This window comes from Rhinoderma darwinii, chromosome 2 (genome assembly GCF_050947455.1).
Source record: "Rhinoderma darwinii isolate aRhiDar2 chromosome 2, aRhiDar2.hap1, whole genome shotgun sequence".
NCBI classification, from domain to species: domain Eukaryota; kingdom Metazoa; phylum Chordata; class Amphibia; order Anura; family Rhinodermatidae; genus Rhinoderma; species Rhinoderma darwinii.
Genome location: NC_134688.1, coordinates 445,517,888 through 445,542,159, shown reverse-complemented (window position 1 = coordinate 445,542,159; position 24,272 = coordinate 445,517,888). Strand labels below are relative to the sequence as shown.

Here is a 24,272-nt window from a genome sequence, read left to right as displayed (position 1 = left end):
ATGCCCCACAATGCACCACAGCAGAGTATGCTTTCTAGAGATCTTGAACCAGCAGGGGGTGTGGGGTTCTGTAGCCTGAGAGTTAACAGCAAACAAGGAGAGTTGGATGTGGCTATAGTAAATGACATGGTTATTACTATATACAGTAAGTACTGCAAACTTACTCAACATTATATGCAGATTATATGCAAATTTAGACGATAAATTTTGTTTAAATATGACAGATGCGCTACAGTTACAGCCCTGTCAACCGAAAGCTAGAGATTGATGAAGCAGGAAAGTCGCTAAATCTTGTTGATGTTTTATCTTCTCTCAATCTTGATTTCCAGACTCTGAAGTAACATGCCATAAATTCACAGACCTCAATTTACCTGATGCTATTATTGGGACTGATCTTCAGGTGCAGTTGTTAATATACACCAGAGACAATGCAAACTGTGCAGCGGATCTTAACAAGGAGAATACCACAGCTTTCAATTATTTGGATGTTTCAAGAAAAACAATTTTTATCACCCATGGATACAGGCCGACTGGGTCTCCCCCTGTGTGGTTAGATGACATTGTACAGAAACTTCTCTCCGTCGATGATTTTAATGTAATCTTAGTTGACTGGAACCGAGGAGCCACAACACTGATATATCACAATGCTGCTGGAAAAAGCAAGAAAGTTGCAGAAATTTTGAAAAGCCTCATTGATAAAATGCTGGTAAGAGAATGTTCTAGGTTACAGTGATGACATCATTTTTGGATCTTATATCAGGGCTTGTATATACTGTATATAGAGGCATCTTTCTGGCACATGTTCAAGCATATCTGAGAGAGCATGCTGGATCTTCTGGATCGGGGTATTCTGGAGACTGAAAAGGCTAAAGAAAAAAAATAAAGAAAAAATGAACACCATGCTGATTTTAGGTTTGAAATACTGTGTGGATTTAATTCTTAAAACAGCAGTCAAAACCGAGAATATCCTTATACAGTTTCCACCTTGTCTCATCATGTCATTTTTAGGTCCAAAATTGTGTGCCGAATAATTTGTATTCTATATCTGATATTGGTCAACGCTCCATTTTTCTGATCCAGTGCTTCAAATCCACTTAATAGATATAGATTTTAAACATAACATTGTGGCAACCTGCAGTCACCACTAGAGGGAACTCAGGAACTTACTGCATACTGTCTTAATATTAAGTTCAATGTATAATAAAACATGCACCTCCTAGGCTCCCTCTAGTGGTGGCCACAGACAGCCAGAATGTAATCTTTTAAATATACAGTATGTCAATGAAGAGAACAGAGTTCATACCACCTTCTCCAGCCCATGGGTTATCTTAACTCCTAGACTCTTAACCCAGCATGACTTCAGTGTTACAGATGTCACCAGCTCAGGCACTGATGTCATATTTTGTCTGGTGCTTTGTGATCAATGCAGAGATGTGTTCCCATTAGACTTGTATCTTCTAGTTTTTGGCTGACAAGCCTGACTCTCATATTATGCAAGGAGCAATGAGTAGTGAGTTGTTCACAACAGATTTTCCTTGTGCTACTGCGTGATGAGTTTTGGTCTGTCTACTCACACTATGTTGTCATTTTGCTTTGACCTCTTGCATCAACCAGCTATGTTTAGCCTAAGGCAGGAATGCTGCTCACAAAAGTATTTAGTAAACTTTTCATTAAATTGGAAATTTCTCAAAAGTTGGAATTTCAGCTGGTGTCAGTAAGTCACACAGTACTTAGACTAGGGACACTTTCACATGGCAATGTTTTGGTCAGTATTGTGCATCAGTATTTCTAAGCTAAAACCAGGAATGGATCCCACTCAGAGAAAAAGTACAATGGAAAGATTTTTACTTCTTCCACGTTTTGGAACCACTTCTGGTTTTGGCTTAAAAATACTAATGCAAAATACTGACAAAAATACTGCCATGTGAAAGAGGCGTAAGGCTTGATAGCAGTCCTTCTTTGTTTTCTAAACTAGTAAGAAGTTGAATGAGCGTGACTTTTGTGAAGTGTGTGTTACATGGGATTATAGTCTGGACTTGCAGAACGTTACATTCCTCAAAGGCATGCTTTTTCGATATGGGATAGCCTCACTGAAAGGAAAATTACCCTAACTACATAACCATGGAAGTCATCTAGAACTACTAGTGGTAGTTATTCATTCATTCATTCATTCATTCATTCATTCATTCATTCATTCATTCATTCATTCATTCATTCATTCATTCATTCATTCATTCACTCATTCACTCATTCATTCATTCAGTCATTCAGACTCACAAATGCTGCAAAAACTTCTTTACTGTCTGCTATACATTAAATAAGGGGCCTCATGATCTGCCCTGTTATTCTAGCACAGCCAGTACATTTTAAGGCACTGATGAGTCTATCAAAGATCAGGTTGGGATTTTTTGTTCGAAGCCCAGCCAAAGTAATCCACATTTCTGTCTCTAACTTCCACACCCCTAGATGACAATTATTATTTATCTTCTGTTTCTAATATAGCGCTAACCTATTCCTGAGCATTGTACAGAGATTTTCAATATTCAATCAGTCCATGTCCCTAATCAGGGGCGTAATTCGGAAACACTGGGCCCCATAGCAAACTTTTGACTGGGTCCCCCTACCATGGGTGCCACCCTCAGCCCGCCCTTGTAGATAGTGCCCCTCTGTAAATAGTGGCATATAGCCCCCTCCTGTAGACAGTGCTATACAGCCCCCTCCTGTAGAAAGTGCTATACAGCCCCCCCTGTAGACAGTTCTATACAGCCCCCCCTGTAGACAGTGCTATACAGCGTCACCTGTAGACAGGGTTATACAGCCTCCCCATATAGTGCTATACAGCCCCCCTGAAGACAGTGCTATACAGCCCCCCTGTCGGCAGTGCTGTAGTTTCAAGTATCACAAAGAGGGACAATCCATGCGGCACGCAGCGGCAATTGTTTTTTCTTTTAAGCCACGCCTCTAATCCCACCCAATCCCCACCCATACACACCTGGTTCAGCCCGCACAGTATCATGCTCCCATAATGCCCCCCACACAGTATAATGCCCCCATAACTGCCACAATACAGTATAATGCCCCCATACAGTATAATGACCACACAGGTCCCCATACAGTATAATGCCCACACATATGCCCCATACAGTATAATGCCCACACCAATGCCCTTACAGTATAATGCCCACACAGATGCCCCCATACAGTATAATGCCCACACAGATGCCCCATACAGTATAATGCCCACACAGATGCCCCCATACAGTATAATACCCACACAAATGGCCCACACAGATGCCCCATAGATTACAGTGCCCATACAGATGCCCCATACAGTATAATGCCCACACAGATGCCCCATACAGTATAATGCCCACACAGATGCCCCATACAGTATAGTGCCCATTTAGATGCCCCATACAGTATAATGTACAATGCCCAAACAAATTCCCCATGCAGCATAATGCCCTATAACTGCCCCCATACAGCATAATACCTCCATAGCTGCCCCCACAGTATAATGCTCCCCAAGCTGCCCCACACAGTATAATGCTCCCCATAGCTGCCCCCACACAGTATAATGCTCTCCATAGCTGCCCCCACACAGTATAATGCCTCCCATAGTTGCCCCCAGAGTATATGGCCCCGATAGCAGTCCCCACAGTATAATGCCCCACGCAGTATAATGCCCCACACAGTATAATGCCCCCCATAGCTGCCCCCTCACAGTATAATGCCCCCCATTGCTGCCCCCACAACATAATGCTCCCATTGCTGCCCCACAATATAATAACCGCTATAGCTGCACAGAGTATAATGCCATCCATAGCTGTCCCCACAGTATAATGCCCCCACAATATAATGCCGCCAATACAGTATAATGCCCTTCATATAGTAAAATGCTCCTATAGCTGCTACCATATCAGCCCCCTTCCCTACCCAGTATAATGCCCCATAGTGCCTAATAGAAAATTACTTACCTATTCCTGTTCCCACGACGGGTGGAGGATCCTTCTCCTCCGGTCTGTGCTGTGAGTGACTCAACGCAGACAGGCACGATGACGTCAATACATCACACCTGCCTGCGCCGAGCCTTTCATGGTAGAGTGAATGCTGGAGCAAGGAGCCGTCAGCTCCTTGCTCCAGCATTCAGGAAGCAAGACCAGCACGGTCAGCGCTGTGTGGCTACAGGGGCCCTGTGGGCCTCCCAGGTTTAGGGGCTCAGTCGCAACTGCGACCTTTGTGACCGCTAGAGCTAGGCCACTATTACAGTAGCCTATGGCAGAGCAGGGAGATACCTCTCTGCTCTGTCATAGTGTTCAATAGCATCTGCAAGTGAAGGACGCAAACACTATTCAATGTGGCGTCACTACCGCTGTAGCAGCCATAGCGGCTGCTAGCAGAGCTTTCGGGCATGGGGAGGCATGGGGGGGCCCGTGACGGCTGGCGGCACAGGCCCCCTCATGCCACGTGCCCCGTTGCAGCCGCTATGGCTGCTACAGCTGTAGTTACACCACTTTCCCTAATGGGACTTACAATCTAATTTCCCTATCTCAGATACACACAAGGACACATTTCATAGAAAGTCAAATAACCTTCCAGTATGTTTTTTTTTTTGGGGAGTGTGGGAAGAAACCAGAATACCCAGAGGAAACTTCCACAAACACAACACAGTTACCACATCCCTCAGGATGGCCACCTTCAGAGCTCATCCATCTATGGAATGAAATGAAAAAGCAAAGGTAAACTGAAAATCAGTATAAGAAATTTAATTCCAGTAGCTCAATATTTCAGATTCAAAAGTGTTTTCTGGGACATCACAAAGGTCCCCAGGGACCCCCCTCAATTAACAGAAAAAAGGGACAGTGGCCCATTCAGTTTTCAATAAGCATACTGTTCTTCCCCTGACCGCTTTTTTCTTCTGATTGGTGGTGGCCTATCAATGGATTTTTCCAATAAACCCCCTATAGGGTGATTTCACACGTTTTTTTTGGCTGTCTTTCATGTGTTTTTTTTGGGGCCAAAAACGCAGCTGGCAGATGTTTGCTGAAAGTCTATGGTGAAATATAAAATGTGCTAAAAAACATAGCTTTTTTTTTGTGCCATTTTCTCCGGCCTTTGATGCAATTTTTGGGTCAATAGCGTTTTTTTCAAAATGCAGCATGCGCTGAGTATGGCGTTTTTTTCTGGCGTTGTTCCCCTAGGCTTCTCTGTAGGACTTGTAAAACGCCATTAGAAAGGCTTGAAATTCATGACGCAGAAGAACAAAATCAGAAAAATAATGTGTGTGAAGGAGGCCTAAAACGTGAAATGTGTAAAAATATTGAATTAGAAAAGTCAAGATTTATTTTCCTCATTATGTGAACTCTAAAATTTGTCATAGTATCGTTGATCTCTCGCTTCCCCTCTCTGTCCCTCCCTTTCTCTCTTTTTTACAACCCACACAATGTTGCACAAATCTGACAAATAAACAATGTAGCTTTCAATTTAAAATAAAAGTTATTACGGAATCGCTTTACTACTCATAATTATGGAGGAATTTATTCTGAGTCACCAGCAGGTTCTCTTGGTTATAAGACATATGTGTAATACCGGATCACTGTATAAATACCAGATGAGTATGCTGAAAGGTCACTGAGTGAAGTGCATAGCCGTATCACTGTGTCTAATGCTTCACCACTGTGTCATATGGGAAATACAACAATAAAGTGTATGTCCACCTTTGAACGCCTTTTCACACTCCACATGTAACTTTGTAAATACGTTGTATTGCTCATCTTATACCGATCCTGTGTTACAGCCTGTATTATAGACCAGAGGGTTTTTTCACTATAGTAAGTGATGCCATATTGCTAGGATATTTTATCACTTACTGATCAATGTGGATCCGACTGCAAGAACCCCTGCCCTTCCTTAGAATAAGTGGGCCACAGCGCAAAACTCCTTCACAGGAAAGCCTAAGGGACCTTGGTCCCTTAGTTCTCCAGGTCAGACCACCCCTCCTAATGATATGCCATAACATTATATAATAAGAATACCCCTTTAACACTTCTACATTCTTTAGAGCTGAAATATCACAGTATTCTCTGCTGATTTTAGTGTCTGCACAGAGCTTGCTCAGCTAATTTGCAATGTGACACTGTACAGTAATCTAATGTAGTTAAAACGAACTGTCCAATAGTATTACAGGAGCTCAGGTAAGCTGTTAGGGGTGTGTCTGTCAACAAGCTTGTGGACTGTTTCCAATGACAACCAGTGGAACTATGAATGAAGCTCTAGACTGTAATACAGATAAGTAAACACAATGTATTTACAAAGTTACTATTTTTATTTATACATTATATGTAAGGGTGTGCTCACATCAGCGTTAGGGTTCCATTGATGGGTTCCACTAGACCTTTACGTCGGAGGAACCCATCAACGGAAAGGCAAACGAAAACCATAGTTTCCATTTGCATTACCATTGATTTCAATGGTAATGCTTTCGTTGCAAATGGTTTTCATGTATTTCCATTCCGTAAGGGTTTCGTTTTTTTTGACGGAAACAATAGCGTAGTCGACTGCCCTATTTTTCCACCAAAAAAACTGAAACAAACTCAAACCATTTTCAACTGAAGCATTACCATTGAAATCAATGGTAATGCAAACGGAAGCTATGGTTTTCATTTGCCTTTCCGTTGATGGTTTCCTCCAATGGAAAGGTCTAGCGGAACCCATCAACGGAACCCCGACCCTGATGTGAGCAGGCCCTAAGCTGGACATACCTTTTAAATGTCTACTGTGAAGATAAACTGAGAGCCTACTAGGCAAACCTTAGGAATCATTCGTTCAGATCCTTACATACTTGCAATCTAGTAGACTGTAGGATACATGAGTATTTTTCTTATAAGATGGTATTTAGCTTTCTTCTCTACAGAACTCCATTTCAGCATAAGGCTGCCGAGGACTGGACATGAACTTTAAAGGTTTCTAAATTGATTCTACATATACAGCAATGAGAACTGGATGCAAACCCCTAACATATAACCTGTCCCAATTCTTACTTCCCTGCACCAAAACAATCTACAGTATATATATCAACTCTGCTTCCCTTGCAAACCTGCGACTGGTGTAGGGAAGCTGAATTGAAAGGAGGTGTATATTAGAAAGTTGTACCCCTTCCCGATAACTACATATAGGCTAGCACTTTTTTGTTAATATTTTACTGTACTTATTTTTCACAGAGCCAAGGGGGATCTCTGGACTCCATCTACATGATAGGAGTCAGCCTCGGAGCACATATATCTGGATTTGTTGGGAAAATGTACAATGGTTCAATTGGCCGAATAACAGGTGATTCTTTGTGTTTCTTTGTTCCATTCTGTCACTTTAGCAGATAGAATCCCAACAGGTGAGACCGCTTTCTGGGTGCCTGGGTCCCTTTTTATCATTTCTATTTTATTTTGCTATATTAATTGTTCTGTGATAGTTTATTTTCATAGTAAAGTTTTTTGTGGATCTTCTCATTCTTCTCCTTTGGGTTGTAGGACTGGATCCTGCTGGACCATTATACAATGGAAAACCACCCGAAGAAAGATTGCATTATAGTGATGCAAAGTTCGTAGATGTTGTCCATTCTGACATTGATGGTAAATATAAATATAATTTTTTTTTAATTGTCTTTCTACTCTACCAGTCTACATTAAGAGATAGCATACTAGTGGAACCATCAATCAAGTCTTTGTATATGTGTATTATGGGTCAGAATTGCATACTTATATTATATATATGAGATTTTGTTTTGGGATGAATGAATAATGGAAGTAAGAATCCATTTATTAAATTTCTGTCCTCTTAGGTTTCAGAAGGACCATTGGTAACTCTAAAGCCCTATGGCCTGTGTGCTACTTCAACCTTTGTACCCCCAAATACTACACCACCACCTGTCACCATTATCACATTGTCATGTGCCCCCTTACATACTTCTATTAGTAGACAAAGTCACCTGCCTTGGAGCGCTAGTGTTTGATGGTATCTTATGAACCCTTTCAGCCATTTTGGCTAGTCGAGAGGGGTAAGTGAAAAGCATCGTGGCCATTTACATATCATGTAAGTTCCAACTTGAACTTCAGGGGCCATTTAATGGTTGCCACAGCAACATTGCTTATTAGGGCATCATGTAGATGTAAATGAACAATCAGCATGAATGTTCAGAACTGTAAGGTGTCCACCGGGCATCTACTAGCATGCACGGAGCCATGGGCTAAGAGAAAAAAATCTATTATATCTATTATCTAATAATCTATTATATACTGGCAAATCATCTTGTAGATGGTAACAGATTACACGTGCTGTATGTATGTTGTTTTACATGCAATATACTATGTACCACTTTGTCCAGTAAAGTCTTTTAGTGATCATTTTAGAAATGGAGCAGTAGCCCAATAATCTACTATATCAGTACTGCTTTCATAAAGTAGACATAAAAATACATAAAGAGGCAGCTCCAGACTGTTTACACCGACCGTGTAAAGTTCTATGTTTTGTTGGCGACTTCTCAAACTTCAAACTCTGTAATTGAAAAATTAGTTACGGCTTTGCAAGCAATATTTCATTTTAGCATTTTCTGTACTGTCACACTATTAGCTGGAAGAAAAGATATACAACCTATGATTTCCTGAAGAAAATGCTTAGATAAGACAGAGATGGTCCCTTAAGAAATTCAGGAGAATAGGAGTCAATTAGACGACTACAATTTAATTTATTGACTGTGTTCGCACAAAATGGTTTATGTTATTTGGTAATTTACTTCCACTTGCCTCGATTCTCCAGCTACACAGTACACACTCAAAGAGACGTAAAAAGATAAGATTAAAGAATACTGAATGTTTAAAATAGGGTGTTCCCATAATACAAACAGTAATTCACTTAAAATGATTTTCCCATGAATATAAGTTGTGGCATATCAGGTTTTTTAAGGTTATTTTAGAGGGGATTCATTAGTCCTTATTGATGATTTGGTGCAGAGTTTACAATTCATTAATAGTTTACGTACATGTACTGTACATTATAACCTGAGAGTGGGCCCTCAGAGTAATGTCTTTTGTTTGTCCAATGCCTCCTAGTCCAGTATTGCACATGAATTTACAATCAATGTTAATTTTTTTTCTTTGAACATGGTTTGTTTCCTTTACAGCTCTAGGCTATCGGGAGAATTTAGGACATATTGATTTCTACCCAAATGGAGGAACTGACCAGCCGGGTTGTCCTAAAACCATATTGTCAGGTAAATCCATTTGCTGTCTGCACACTTCCAGAAAACAAAATTTGAAATGTTCCGTCTTTCAACACCAATTTGTTTTTAGGTCTAGCGTTGTGGGCTGACAAATTGATATGTAAGGCAGCGTATTACAGCTACTGGTCCATACTCCTAATAACCATTTAACTAATAGGAGCACTGAATGAATCTTGCAGACTCATAGTCAGGGCCGGCATCAGCACCCGGTGAACCCGGGCAATTGCTGGGGTCCATTACCCTTAGGGGGCCCTGCACTGCTCCTGACATACATGGACAGTGTTGTCAGGAGCAGAGCAGTGTCCAAGGCAGAGTGCTAGTAGCGCTCTGCCTGGGACTTTGGCTCTGGGGTTACCCCTGACATCACTAGCCATATATGGACAGTTATGTCAGGGGCTTCCCCAGAGCCAGAGTTCTGCCCGGGACTTCAGCTCTGTTCCGCACATCACTATCCAGGGAGGGGGTCTGTGTGGCACTACCTGGGAGGGGGTCTGTGTGGCACTAAATTTATGGGGGTACAAACTGGGGGCCTAACTTCTATATGGGGGCATAAACAGGGCCTAACGTTTCTGCCATTTTACTGCCCCCGTGAGTTCCCCCGCAAAGGGGCCTACTAACTCTGTGTCGCCCACATAAACCTGGAGCCGGCCCTGCTCATAGTTGTTATGAGTCTGCTAGATTAATGAAAGGAGCGCTCTCCCCGCCCTTCAGGCTGGTGATTGACAGGCTGCTGCGTATACGTGCATACAAAGCAGCATTTGAGTCAACGCAGGGAGAGGCGGGGGGAGTGCTCCTCTCATGAATACAGCGGAGAAACACTCAACGACTTGCATTTGGTTGTCTTCTATTTAGAGGTTAATATGCATTCAAAGCACAACCTACTTAGGTCTCATGTACACAACGTGCAGCGACATACGGTAATACATGTACTGCAGTGTAGTCCGTAATATAGACACATATTGTGGTCCATGCATTTCTATGTGCCTCCATATTCTCCCCTAGGAGCAATGATCATAGAGCAGAATTAGATGTTACATAGTTGGTACGGTTGAAAAAAGACACATGTCCATCAAGTTCAACCAAGGGAAGGGAAACATTTCTACACATTGACATAGGAGCTGATATTTTTTCGTTCTAGGAAATTATCTAAGCCTTTTTTAAAGCCATCTACTGTCCCTGCTGTGACGGCTCCTGCGGTGACTATTCCATAGATTCACAGTTCTCACAGTAAAGAAAACTTGTCGCCTCTGCAGGTTGAACTTTTTCCTCCAGGCGGTGGGAGTGCCCCCTTGTTTTTTGAGCGGGTTTTACATGGAATAGGATTTTACAATATTTTTTGTATGTGCCATTCATATATTTATATAAGTTAATCATGTCCCCCCTTAGTCGTCTCTTTTCAAGGCTAAATAGGTTTAATTCTTTTAATCTTTCCTCATAACTTAGATTCCCCATGCCCCTTATAAGTTTAGTTGCTCTTCTTTGTATTTTTTCCATCCTTTCTAGGAACTGGAGCCCAGAACTGAACTGCATATTCTAGATGAGGCCTCACTAATGCTTTGTAAAGTGGTAAAATTATATCCCTGTCCCGCGAGTCCATGCCTCTTTTAATACATGACAATATCTTGCTGGCCTTTGAAGCAGCTGATTGACATTGCATGCTGTTATTTAGTTTATGATTTACAAGTACACCCAGATCTTTCTCAACAAGTGACTCTCCCAGTGTAGCTCCCCCTAGGACATATGATGCATGCAGATCGTTGGTACCCAGATGCATTTATCTACGTACGTATGTACATTTATCTACATTAAACCTCATTTGCCAAGTGGATGCCCAAACACTTAGTGTGTCCAAATCAGCTTGCAATTTACGAACATCTTCTATAGACTGAACATAGCTTGGTGTCATCTGCAAAAATAGAAATAGTGCTATTAATCCCATCCTCTATATCATTAATAAATAAGTTGAATAATAGTGGTCCCAGCATTGAACCCTGGGGTACACCACTTATAACCGGGGACCATTCAGAGTAGGAATCATTGACCACAACTCTCTGGATACGGTCCTTGAGCCAATTCTCAATCCAATTACAAACGATACTTTCTAAACCTTTAGTCCTTAATTTACCCATTGGACGTTTATGAGGGACAGCGTCAAATGCCTTTGCAAAGTCCAAAAACACTATATCCACAGCGGCCCTTCTGTCTAGGCTTCTTCTCACCTCTTCATAAAAACAAATCAGGTTGGTTTGACAACTTCTGTACTTAGTAAAACCATGCTGGCTGTCACTTATAATACTATTTTTGTCACATAATCCTGTATATAGTCCCACAATACCCCCTCAAACATTTTTCCCACAATTGATGTTAATCTTACTGGTCTATAATTACCTGTGGAAGACCTAGGGCCTTTTTTGAAAATAGGCACCGCATTTGCCCTGCACCAGTTCCTTGGCACTATACCAGTCACTAGAGAATCTCTAAATATTATGAAGAGGGGGACAGAAATAACTTAACTAAGCTCCTTAAGAACTCTAGGGTGTAACCCATCTGGTCCGGGGCCTTGTGTCCATTTATTTAATTTAATTTAGCTTGGACCATATCTACATTAAGCCAATTCAGTATATCGACTGATATATTAACAGCACTGGCACCGGCTACATCAGCTGCTCTTCCTTCTGTTGTATATACAGAGCTAAAGAACCCATTTAGTAACTCTGCCTTCTCTTGATCCTCACTGACCAACTGCCCATTACCACTATTTAGGGGTCCTACATGTTCAGACTTTGGCTTTTTTGCATTTACATACATGAAGATTTTTGGGGGATTTGTTTTACTATCCTTGGCCACCTGCCTTTCATTTTGTATTTTTGCTAATTTTATTACCTTTTTACAGATTTTATTAAGCTCTTTATAATCTACAAAGACTACAGCTGTACCCTCAGATTTGTATTTTTCAAATGCACTTTTTTTGTCATGTATTGCCCTTTTTACAGAAGGTGTAAGCCATGTGGGTTTAATTTTAGTCGTTTATACTTGTTAACTACAAAAATAAACTTTGCACTATAATTATACAAAGTGGACTTTAAGATCTCCCATTAATCATTTGTCCCATTATTTGACATTAGTTCTTCCCAGTCTATATCCTGATTTGCAGCCCTCATCATGGGGAAATTGGCCTTCTTAAAATTAAGTGTTTTTGCCCTCCCAGCCTGTGTTTGTTTTTTACAGTATAGGTAAAATATAACTATATTATGATCACTGTTACCGAGGTTTTCACGAACATTGACATTCCCAACAAGCTCTGCATTATTAGAAATGACCAGATCCAACAGAGTGTCACCTCTAGTCGGGTCTTCCACATACTTCCACATGTGATAGAGCATACTGTAATTTTTGTGAGGAAAAACCTCCCTGTGCCTCTGTATAAAAATAAGAGGCACATGGAGGTACAGCATGGGCCTATAAAACAATATGGGTTGTGTATGTGTGATCTGTACAACATGGATTTGGAATACCCCGATGTGCATAAGTTCTTATTGGCAAGGTCTGTAGTAATATATTAAGGCTGTAGTTACAATTCTTAGACAATATATCAAATTACATTTTAATATTAGATACAAACACGTGTCACTTTTTATACACTTTTACAAAAAGCTGGGGTGTGAATACTATAAAGGCAGACCATGCAGCTTCTATGGGGCCCTTATAGAGAGGCGGCCCAGCAATCTTTGGTCCCATCACCTGCTATTAGGTGGCAAAAACCTGTGCTGGTCTCCTGTCTCCAGAGGAACAGCCAACAAGGGGGTGGCCCAAGGCTCATGGAACACGCGTGGAGGGGGAAACAATACTCGGCTCTTTTGCCTGGGCAAAACCCAGCACAATGGGGGACCCAGTATGAGTTCTGCTTTTATGGCCCCCACTCGTCTATTTTCTCCAGTAACAAAAAGTGTGTTTTTTTTAATGTTAACTTATTATAAAATATAACTTTATACTACATAGTGTTATACCCAGTTTCTGACTAAACTTCTGTTTGTGCAGGTTCTGAATATTTCAAGTGTGATCACCAGCGGTCAGTTTTTCTGTACTTGTCATCCTTGAATGCGTCTTGTAGCGTAGTCACGTTTCCTTGTGAAAATTACAAAGATTATAGGATTGGAAAATGTGTGGATTGCCAGAAGTTTGCACCACTCAGCTGCCCAGTTTTAGGTAAAGTCACTTGTTCTTTATCATTTTTATAAACATTTATTTAATGAAGATTGAATCCTGATGTTTCAAATAAATGGATTTTCTAATTGCAGGATTTTCTGACATGCCATATTGTCAGTAATTTGTTAGAGGGGGATCCCGAAGCTGCCCCAAATGAAGGGGTTCTGACACATAGTAAATTACAGAACCCATTTGGTCAACTTTGACTTTAAAGTGTATCTTCACCTTTTATCATTGTGTCATTTTTAGATCTGAAATTCAGCACTGACTGATTTCTTAATATATTTTTATAGTGGTCAGAGCTTTGTTTTTCTGATACAGAGCTCCAAATTCCTTGCAGATACACATACAGTACTTAAAAGATAACATGCTGGCTACCTGCAGCCACCACTAGAGGGAGCTTACTGCATTATTGATTTCAATGTATAATAATGTGAAAGTTAGCTCCCTCTAGTGGTGACTGCAGGTAGTTAGCATGTTATCTTTTAAAAGTATATCTATGAAGAGAATTTGGAGTTCTGTATCAGAAAAATGGAGCTCTGACCATTATTAATATATATATTAGGAAATTAATCAGCGCAGTCTTTTGCCCCTTTTTAAGGTTAAAAAAAGCTAAATGGTGTTCCAGGGTGGAGATTCCCTGTAAGTATTCTGTGAGTGTCAATGGCTGCTAATAAAAATCTAATGATACCACTAACCTCGACAGCGCTGTTCCCAGTAGAATAGTTGTATATGCAAAGAACAGTTTGGCTGATGGCCTCCCTTATGCTCTGGGCACTCGAGCAGTGCCCAGTTACCCATATGGTCAGTTGGCCCCTACAATATACAAGACATTGGGTGTAATTCCATTAGTAAATCTCCCAGTATTTCTCTTAGTAACATATATTTTTAAAAGAGCTGATCCCTTACCTCAGATCAGTATATTGGTGCCCAAAATATTTGGCAAGTAGTTGGGTAATGTAAATATATAACATTGATCTGTACTGGCAATAGTACTAGAAGGGGAATCTGGTGCTTTGGGCAGGCAGACTTTCATATTGAGAGGAGTGTTTCTACTAACACTACTATGTATTTAATTTGCAAACAAAAAGTTAACATCAAAGTACCACCATGCAAACCATAGTTATACCACCTAAAACTAAAAAAACAGCAATAAGGATACCCCATTGGACATTCTGTTAAAAGAGAGCGGTCCCCCATTCAGGATCCTCATTTATTAGCCAAAGTGTAGAGCAGCTACACAGGACATCTCTCCCTGGAGGATCCAGCAAGTACATGCATTACATAGAAAGCCCTTTGATTTAAATTATAAATGTGTAATACTTAATTTCCCCTGTGGTGGCGCTGCAGAGGAATTTACCACTTGCTCTCGAGTTCCTTTGCAGATTAAAGCTGATCGCTGGAGGTCCCAGCAGCGGGACCACTTGTGATCAGCTTATTTTTGTGGGACCTTTCTTACAAAAATAGATTGTAAAAAGTGGACATCCCCTTTAAAACGAATAGTTTTTTTTTCTATTGACTAAAATTGAATTTCCTATAGTTTTGTTGTATATAATTGCTGACTGTACAATGTGCTTGATGCAGATTACAATCCACTGTGCAGCTTTCCACACTAATGGCTTTGTTCGTGTATTCGTTACAGGTTTTTATGCTGATAAGTGGAAAGATTATCTAGTGGCGAAGAATCCTCCAGTGACGAAAGCTTTTTTTGACACCGCTTCGATGAAACCATTTTGCAGTGAGTGAAATTGAATTTGCATAAAATAAAAGCTGTCAGACTGAGATAATAGTGGCTTGGGGAAGTTGACGACATTTGCTTGGAACACTAATTGCTTTAGACTGAGGAATGTGAGCCGTGAATAATAATGATGAGAAGAAGGGCTGCTCAGGGTATAGGTTTTGTCTTCCGTTTTGGCCTAATTCTTTGTTGTAGCAGAGTTGGGGTTGATCCGTGCTCTTCAGACATGAATTTCTTTTCACAGTGGGACCTATTTAAATATTGTTGTGTGGTCGAAGCCCAGAGCCGCTTTTGTTCTCTTGGCTGTTCACTGATCTTTCATCTTTTCTGTGCTGCAGGGGTATACAAAACATTATTATCCCCGCTACTCAAGGGACTGACTAAGCCCGCATCTCTCTTACAACAAAGAGAACAAGTGAACAACTTGACCTTGATTTTGTGAAAATGCAGTAAACATACAAATATAATTACAGAAAGCAAGGAAATCGGCTCGCAGATGTAAGCTTCTAAGATGGTAATACAAGGACACTAATCATTCAATGAATGGTAATAAGTCACTGCAAGAGTAGCATTGTAATTCACAAAAAGGATTTCAATAGGAGACATGTACAGGACATGGTGCTGAAGTCAATTTTTTTTCCTGAGTAAAGGTATGTTCCCACTTGGCAGAAATTCCTTCAAATGTTCGGTGATTTCTAAAAGAAATAATAAATGCATTCTATACGACTGAATGTGGTTGTTTCTGCAGCATGTGCATGGATTTCTGTAAGCCCCATTCAGATTACAGTCACAGAAATGTCTGCATTGCACTAAATTGACATTATGACACAGGGTGTGGCTTATAGATAGGAATTAAATGCACTCTGGGAATAGTTAAATAAAATCGCTAGATATGCTCTAATAAACCCTATGTTATACAATTTGAGAACCTCTTGTACTCTTATTATTTAGCTCTAGTTAAAGGGTATGCAGACTTTTGCGACGTTCTTTAATGCCCCTATAATAAAAAAAATTAAGCAACTTTGCAAATAGTTTTGATTAACAAAAATTCTACTGTTTTGTGCCTACAACTCAAATACAGATCAATGTATCCTCATGGTTACAGACTACAAACAAAGCCTATGTAGTCTGATCCTTCAGTCATGTGTTAGGCTTCGTTCACAACTGCGCTAGGGCTCCATTCCGATGTTCCGTCTGAGCTTTCCGTCGGAACGGAGCCCTGACAGATGCACCATTGATTTCATTGGTGACAGATCCGGTACCAATGGTTTTCACTTGTCTCCATTGTGCAAGGGTTCAGTCATTTTGACGAAATCAATACCGAAGTCAACTACGCTATAGCTTCCGGCAAAACGACAGATCCGGTGCACAACAGAGACAAACGGAAACCATGAGTACCGGATCCGTCACCATTGAAATCAATGGTGATGGAAACAGGAACCCCTGGCTTCCGTTCGTGTCAGTTTGTGTCTGTTCAGGGACCCCAACACAGATGTGAACAGAGCCTTATACTGTACTTTTGCCTGTTTTATAGGCAATTCACAAAACGGATTTGACCATAAGCAAAATAACTGCATTTTGAGTGGATCAGGTCATGGATGTTGATTTGATGGTTTACTTGGAAAAAGTTCCCAATAGGTTCTAGACTTTTATCTGTCTTTAAAATGTATTACATTAGGTAAATTCATGTTCTCTCTTAAATAAGGAGATGTTAGTGTACTGGTGACTAATATCAGAGAAGGATGAAAATACAGTAAAAATCAATAGATCTCTATATAAATGTCCAAATTTCTAAAAGTATAGAAGAGATCAAACTGAAAAGTACTAGTACACACATATTTACTGATTGAAATAACTTCTGTACTAAATTCCCCTCTATTCTCTATCATTGGAAGGTTGGGAATTTTTATTAGAGTATGTTCACACAGACTTTTTTGCAGGCAGAAAAATCTTCAGGAATTTTGAGGCAGATTTTGACCTGCCTGCATATTCTTTGCCGCGCTTTTTTCGGCCACGGCCATTGAGCGCTGTAGGCAAAAAACGTTGCGAAAAACGCTTTCTCTGCCTCCCATTGATTTCAATCGGAGGTCAGAGACGGATCCCGGGGAAGAAAGACCAAGCATGTCGCTCTTTTTTCCCCTCAGGTGTTCTTTTCTGCTCGCGGGGAAAAAAATGCCTCCGACTCCCATTGAAATTAATAAGAGGCGATTTTAGACATTTTTTTTGGTGCGGTTTCAGACGTGTTTTCTGCGTCCGTGTGAACTAGCCTGTAAAGGATCTGCCAGGCACAGCTTCGGGGTTAACATCCATAGGTAATCAGTCTTCACCTGAGTCTTTCTCTCTGAGACTGACTCCAGCTTCCACCACTCAGACTGGCAGGCTTAGGAGTGGGAGAGCCTATCGCAGCCTGGCCAGACTCAGCTAGCTCCCGCCCTCTGTCTATTTATACCTGCCTTTCCTGTTCCTCCTTGCTTGTGATTCTTTCCGTGTGGTTTCCTGGCCCAGCTACAGCTCCTAACAATTTGATCCTGCTCCATACTGACCCTGGCTTTCTGACTACTCTTCTGCTCTGCGTTTGGTACCTCGTGCTCTCCTGGTTTGACTTGGCTCGTTCACCACCTGTTGCTCACGGTGTTGCCGTGGGCAACTGCCCCTTTCACTTTGCTTTATATTCCCTTGTATGTTTGTCTCGTGCACTTACTGAGCGTAGGGACCACCGCCCAGTTGTACCCCGTCGCCTAGGGCGGGTCGTTGCAAGTAGGCACGGACAGAGTGGCGGGTAGATTAGGGTTCACTTGTCCGTTTCCCCACCCCTATCATTACATAGCCCTTATAGGTTTTCAAGAGTGGAAAACACCTTTAGGCTAAAAATGCATCTGTCATGCTTCCTGTAGTATGTGTAATGTGTCAGCAACAATTAATAGAGAATATGAGGTGTGATTCAACCATGTAGTAGTCCTATGGATTCTATTTTGGGTATATCAGGAGGTCTATGGTCAAAAACCATAGACCTCCTGATATTAAACTAAAAGACATACAGCACTCTGTAAGTTAAGTGCATTATTAAAAAATCCATATGGTAATGTCTTCTACAGTTTAGTTTCTGCAAAAACAACCACATTTTCACAGTTTTAACCTACAAACGTTTTTCGTGATATATTTCACCGGAAGGTTACAACCCTCAGGAGGTCTTCATTAATGGGGGAGTGGTTGTGCGCAAACTCGATCACAACTCCATTTATTTCTATGGGGCTGCCGCCTGCTATCTTCAGCAGCCCCTTAGAAATTAATAGAGTGGTGGCCGAGCATGCGCACTACCACTCCATTCCTTTAGATCTTCCAGAAATGGCAAGATAAGCCCATTCTCGGGATCGGTGGGGGTCCCAGCAGTAGGACCCCCAACAATCAAATATTTATCACCTATCCTGTGGATAAGTGATGAATATTGATTATGGGAAAACCCCTTTAAAAACCATTACTAAGGGTGTAGGTACCATAGAGGCAGCCCATCCAGCTTCTATGGAGCCTCTGGAGAGTGAGGACCTAGTCCTATCGCCCTTGTTATTGGGTGGTGAGAACCTTTGAAGGACTTCTGTTTCCTTAGGGATAGTAAGTAAGGAAAGGAATAATTGACACAAGGGTCATGGGACGAGAATGGGTTTTCAAGGGAAAACCGCTCCTGATTTTCAGACGCTTTTTAATCAAAGTCGCGTTTTTCGCTGCGTTTTTAACGGCCGTTTTTGGAGCTGTTTTTCTATAGAGTCTATGAAAAAGGTTCCAAAAACGGCTCAAGAAGTGACATGCACTTCTTCATGGGCGTGTTTTTTTTGCGGCCGTTTTGAAAACGGCCGCATAAAAAACGCCCCATCGGAACAGAACGCAGCTTTTCCCATTGAAATCAATGAACAGATGTTTGGAGGCGTTCTGCTTCCGATTTTTCAGCCATTTTTCGGGACGTTTATGGCCCGAAAAACAGCTGAAAACACTCCGTGTGAACATACCCTCAATGAACTTTAATGGTGAAAAACTTTCCTTATTTTTGCCTTTGAGTTTTAGTGTTTTAGCATTTCAATTTCCACAAGGAAGTCTCTTCTGGGTTGACACTATGGATAATATTACATGTTGGATGGGCCAATAATAGAGATTTTTGGTGTCTTTTTAATTTTTTAGTATTCCATTATTTCTTGGACTTCATCACCATAAATAAATCACCACATAGTGGATACATTACCATCAAGCTTGTGTCTACCTCAGGAAACGTTACAGAATCGAAGCTTGACCAGTAAGTATTACAAGTCGTTGCTGCATACAATACCAATGTTGTGCCACTCAAAGCACAATTGTTAACTTAAAACTCAGCTATTGCCCAGAGTGAAGGTGTCCACCCCAGCCCCAAAGTCTCACATACGTGGTCCCTACCGACCAGTGGCGTAACTCCTGCTGTAGCAGTCATAGTGGCTGGTACGGGGCCTGCTGCATTAAGGGGCCCGTTCCACCAGCCAGCACAGCCCCCCATGCCCAGAGGCTCCGCTAGCAGCCGCTATGGCTGCTCCAGCAGTAGCGATGCCACATTCAATAGTGTCTATTGATCACTATGACAGAGCAGGAAGGTATCTCCCTGCTATGCCATAGGCTACTGTACCGACTAGTGGATTCATGGGTGTCTTTTGGCAGGCTTCTCAGGTCGCAGGCAGCGGTTATCATGATTCCTCTGGGAACCTGAATTGGAAATAACTTATTGCTGTGTAGGTCATGACAGCGACTGCTCAGGACTTGGACATGCAAGCAGACTACAGGAGCAGCCTGCCAGAAGATTTTCTTAGAATTATTCAATTTATCCACCAAAATTGACTATAAAAACCACAATTTTAATGTGACAGCAATGTGACGGGTTGCTAGGGGTACTCTGTCTGACAACCACATTAATGAGTCTGTAGTTGTTAGGCAGTGTATCCCTAGCTACCAGTCTGTCCTAAATTAATCACAAGTAGATTTGTACTTTGCTTCATCATAGAAGAGAAAGCAGCCTGGCGGCAGTAGGTAAGATATGCCATCCCCTATCACAGGCTGCTATATTAATTATATTTAGCTAAGTATTACATTGGTCACTTATTCTCCATTGTGTTTGATTTCTTATATGCTATAAAGAGTGTCAAACTTTCCAAGTTTTTTTAGAGGCCAAAATGTTATTTTTTCAATTGCCCCAGTAATCCCATATAAGTCCCAGCCGCAATACCCTATAACAATGACAGCCACAGTGCTCACTGTAGTCAGTCACAGTGTCAAATTTGCCTCTCAAAAATAACTGATTCTTCGTGTGGAGATCCAGCTGTTGGGGAGTCTTTGGGGCACTGCCACCTGAGAAAAAGTATGCGAAACTGCTTTCCTGCAGAAGGAAGAAAACTGTCTCACAAGTGCCACCTATAGGCAGCTACCCTATAAGTCAATGTCCACATTACGTTTTTGCCTACGTTTGACACATAGGTTGGGAAAAAGTTCACAAAGTATACGTTAGGCATCCGTCATAGCCTACATTTAATAGTGGCATCCATCACCATAGACTTTAATGGTATCCGTTATATGGATATTTTGTGAACTGTAGTCTTGAGAGTTCATGACTTATATCTTTAACGGATGCCATTATATTCCATGGGTGACAGATGCCCCTATTATGCATTAGTTTTATGGATCCGTCGCCCATGAACTATAATGTTATTTGTTTAACGAATAAGTCATGAAAGGATATTGAAAGTCCATGATGTATACGTTTAACGTATAACTGTGAGGTATGCCATACAGTGTGATACGTCACCCATAAGCTCCCGTGTTTAAAAATCATACTTATACTTTATTTGTGGGATCTGGTGAAATGGAATGGTGTAGTCTACTGCGGTATTCCAATGTTATCACTACTGAGCGGCACAGACCGTTATGATTCAGGCAGGCAAGATTGCTGGCCTGTTCTGATGTGACTGGCAGCAGTTGGGCCAAGGGCCTGTTAGGCCTGAAGATGGTGGCTGCTACTGAGTGCTTTGGGCCTACTGCCCCCATGTGTGGGTGATTACTAGCTGCTTTGTAATTCAGGTCTCCACATGAACTGAGCCTCCCCTTAGTCAAATACTATGCTTGCCACTACCGGTACACCTCTTAGGAATGTCTTGGGACACACTTCTCCTACATTCCCTTGCTTGACTGCCCAGGCCAGCTGTCAGTACAGTGGGGCCTCACACACCACCCCTGCTCGCTCTTCAGTACCTGTCGCCTCCTCAGGCCCAATGATGTGATACAGACTTGGTCGGTTCTCACCAGTCAAATTCCGGGTTTGCAGTTCCAGCTCCTCAATAGTCGATGATACAATTCCTCCTTCCACCTCCACAGCAGATTTTATCTCCTTCAACTCTCGAAAAACCACCTTTCTCTATAAACTATTGGCATACATATATGCCCTAATGAAGGTTTGCCCCTCTAAGGCCATTTTTACACTGCTTCCGTTGACAGTTCTGCAGATTTTAATGAGAATAGCGCTACGTGCAAAGCTATTCTTCCCATCAAAACGACAGAAACCACGACAGAACCGGCCAGACTCCATTGTAAGTCAATGTGGTTAGTCGGTGGTATCCATTGTACAAGAATCTGTCAGAGCAGCGTGGCTTCCGTTATGAACAGAAGTAACAACATAAATGTGAACATAGCTTAACAATTTTTATACGTTATGTTTTAGATTATTTTAATACACATGTCCATATTTTCTTCTTTTTTTTCTTTAGAGATGCTACCACATTTGAACAAAATAAAGAAGTTACCTTGCTAGCCAAATTTCATCAGGAGCTTGAAGAGATTTCAAAAGTTTCTTTAATGTTTACCACAAGTTCTGTTATTGGACCAAAATACAAACTACGAGTTCTCAGGATGAGGCTCAGATCTTCATTTAATCCGGACAGGTAAAAATATATTCTTAGTAAAATGATCTAATACTGAGATACCGCAGAAATCAATGACAGATGTGTAGAAAACGTCATTCTTCCTAACACGATTGAATATTTTTAGGTCATTGATTTACTAAAATTGAAAGAGATTGTCCAGTCTTATGTAAAAAAAAAAAAAAAAGGTACACTGATTAAATCAATCCAAGTGTTTCAGTATGCTCAGCTAGGCTTGTCATTACAAAAAAGGTAGAAATTAGTTGATTTACTTACCTTTCGGCACTTTTCTGGTCATGCTGGTAGTTTCAGCTGGTTTTCTTAGGCCTCATGCACACGGCCGTGCCCGTAATCACGGACCGCGATTGCGAGCACAGCCGGCCACACTTTCGGGCCGTGCTCCCATAAAAAGTAGGTAGGACATGCTCCATAATTCCCAGCACGGTTACACGGACAACCTTCCGTAGTGATACGGAAAGGTGTCAACGGCCACCGACACCCGCGTGCCGCATTTTCGTGCCATGCTCCCATATAAAGTATGGGAGCACGGCCCGCGAAAAACAAAAAGTAGGACATGCTCTATATTTTCCGGCACGGTTCTACGGCATGGACACACTTCCGTAGCGATACGGAAAGGTGTCCGCTGCTAATAGAACCGGGGCGGGTCCGTAATTGCGGACTGTACTGCGGTCCGAAATTACAGAGTTTTTTTTACGGTCGTGGGCATGGGGCCTAAGTCTGTGGGAGGGTAAGCATGTTGATCTGCTTATTTCTAATCCAAGGGGTCTCAAAAAAAGAAGCTGTATAATCTGTAATGTAAACATGAACAGGGTCATTTCAATCACAGATTGTTTATGTGCTCCCTCTTGAGCTACGAGGTTTGAGAAAGAAGAAGATTTTATTATTTTTCCACTGGTAACACGGCTTCGAAGATGCAGGACCTGCAGGTCTAGTAAAAGGCACCTCCCGCTGCATTATTATTGGCTAAGGGACAAGCGAGCAAGGAAGGGGCTGTGCAGAGGGGGGGAAGGGAATAACGAACATTATGTACAGTGCTTGGGACTTATGGTGGTGGAGCATGACCATGTATATCAGGAGTAACACATTTAATTTGAATTTTCCAGGGAAATACTCTGCCGCTACGACTTTGTACTTCCTGAAAATGTTGAGATGGATTTCTTGCCTGTTCCATGTCAAAATTCCAACTTTTTTTCTTCCTGTTGTGGTGAAAATGGAGATGAATGTCCTGCATGAGGAAATATCTGCCCCCTTCTGGCCAAGATGGTGAACGCACTTGTTGATGGTCAACATTGCTATAAAAGGGAAGACCGTGGCTACCGTGATGATTCTGAGTGCTGGATATAACTTTACTCTGACCATAAAACAGATCAGGGCAGTCCCTATCAAGGTCGGGACATGTTGAAGGACGTTACTGTCTTTAAGTGTGTAGGAATAGCATTGGTTTGTTCGGCATTTCCCATGTTTTTGGTAATCGTATAAATAATGTGACGCGTGCTTGTAAATATACAGGTTTTTTTTACAATTTGGAAAATTTGGCAAATATTCTATTTTTGATTAAAAGTAAGAATGCGTTTTTTTGCATTCATTGCATATACACTGCCCACAATAATATCATTTAGTTTTTTTCCCTAGAGCAATACTACCTAGCAATATTTTTTCAGCCAGCCAGTGCCCCAAGATAGGGAATTGTTTATATGAGGTCTACCTTTGCATTTCATATAATGAATGTATATTGTATGTGTCTGTCTGTGTTTATATTTGTATATACGTGTGTGTTTGTTTTTTGTAAAAATCCATGTTAAAAAATGTATTTCTCTGTACAGATATTTTATTTTATATATTTTTGCAAAAGGTTATTACTGTATTTAGGAAACTGTAATTATTTAATGAATATATTATAATTGTACAGATTTTTTTTTTACTATTCGAGTTCTTTTTGCGCTCAATGTCGCTCTCTACTGAATAATTATAGTAAGAGGTGTGGGGGAAGAAGGGGTTGTCACATGAATACAACCCCTTTCCATGCCCTATTAGGGCAAATCAACATCATAGAGGCTAACAAATAATGCGCTTGCAGACTCGGCCCATCCATGCATTCAATGATTGGCGTCTCATT

At 41.2% G+C, this 24,272-nt stretch overlaps 1 protein-coding gene across 1 annotated transcript; it reads left to right on the top strand.

Annotated features, from left to right (window-relative positions):
- LIPI (lipase I) lies at window positions 1–23,882 on the top strand. The gene is made up of 10 exons (XM_075851215.1): window positions 1–145; window positions 330–706; window positions 7,221–7,329; window positions 7,524–7,625; window positions 9,173–9,262; window positions 13,310–13,477; window positions 15,120–15,215; window positions 19,386–19,497; window positions 21,983–22,156; window positions 23,260–23,882. The coding sequence occupies exons 1-10, from the start codon at window positions 1–3 to the stop codon at window positions 23,387–23,389; spliced, it is 1,503 nt and encodes a 500-aa protein (XP_075707330.1). The 3' UTR covers window positions 23,390–23,882.
- Window positions 23,883–24,272: the final 390 nt, after the last annotated feature.

Bases quoted from the DNA above. Each gene is read 5' to 3' on its own strand.
- LIPI (XM_075851215.1), top strand. From the start codon at position 1: ATGCCCCACAATGCACCACAGCAGAGTATGCTTTCTAGAGATCTTGAA. The intron at 19,498-21,982 runs GTAAGTATTACA...TTTTTTCTTTAG, and splicing joins ACAGAATCGAAGCTTGACCA to AGATGCTACCACATTTGAAC. The intron at 22,157-23,259 runs GTAAAAATATAT...TGAATTTTCCAG, and splicing joins TCTTCATTTAATCCGGACAG to GGAAATACTCTGCCGCTACG.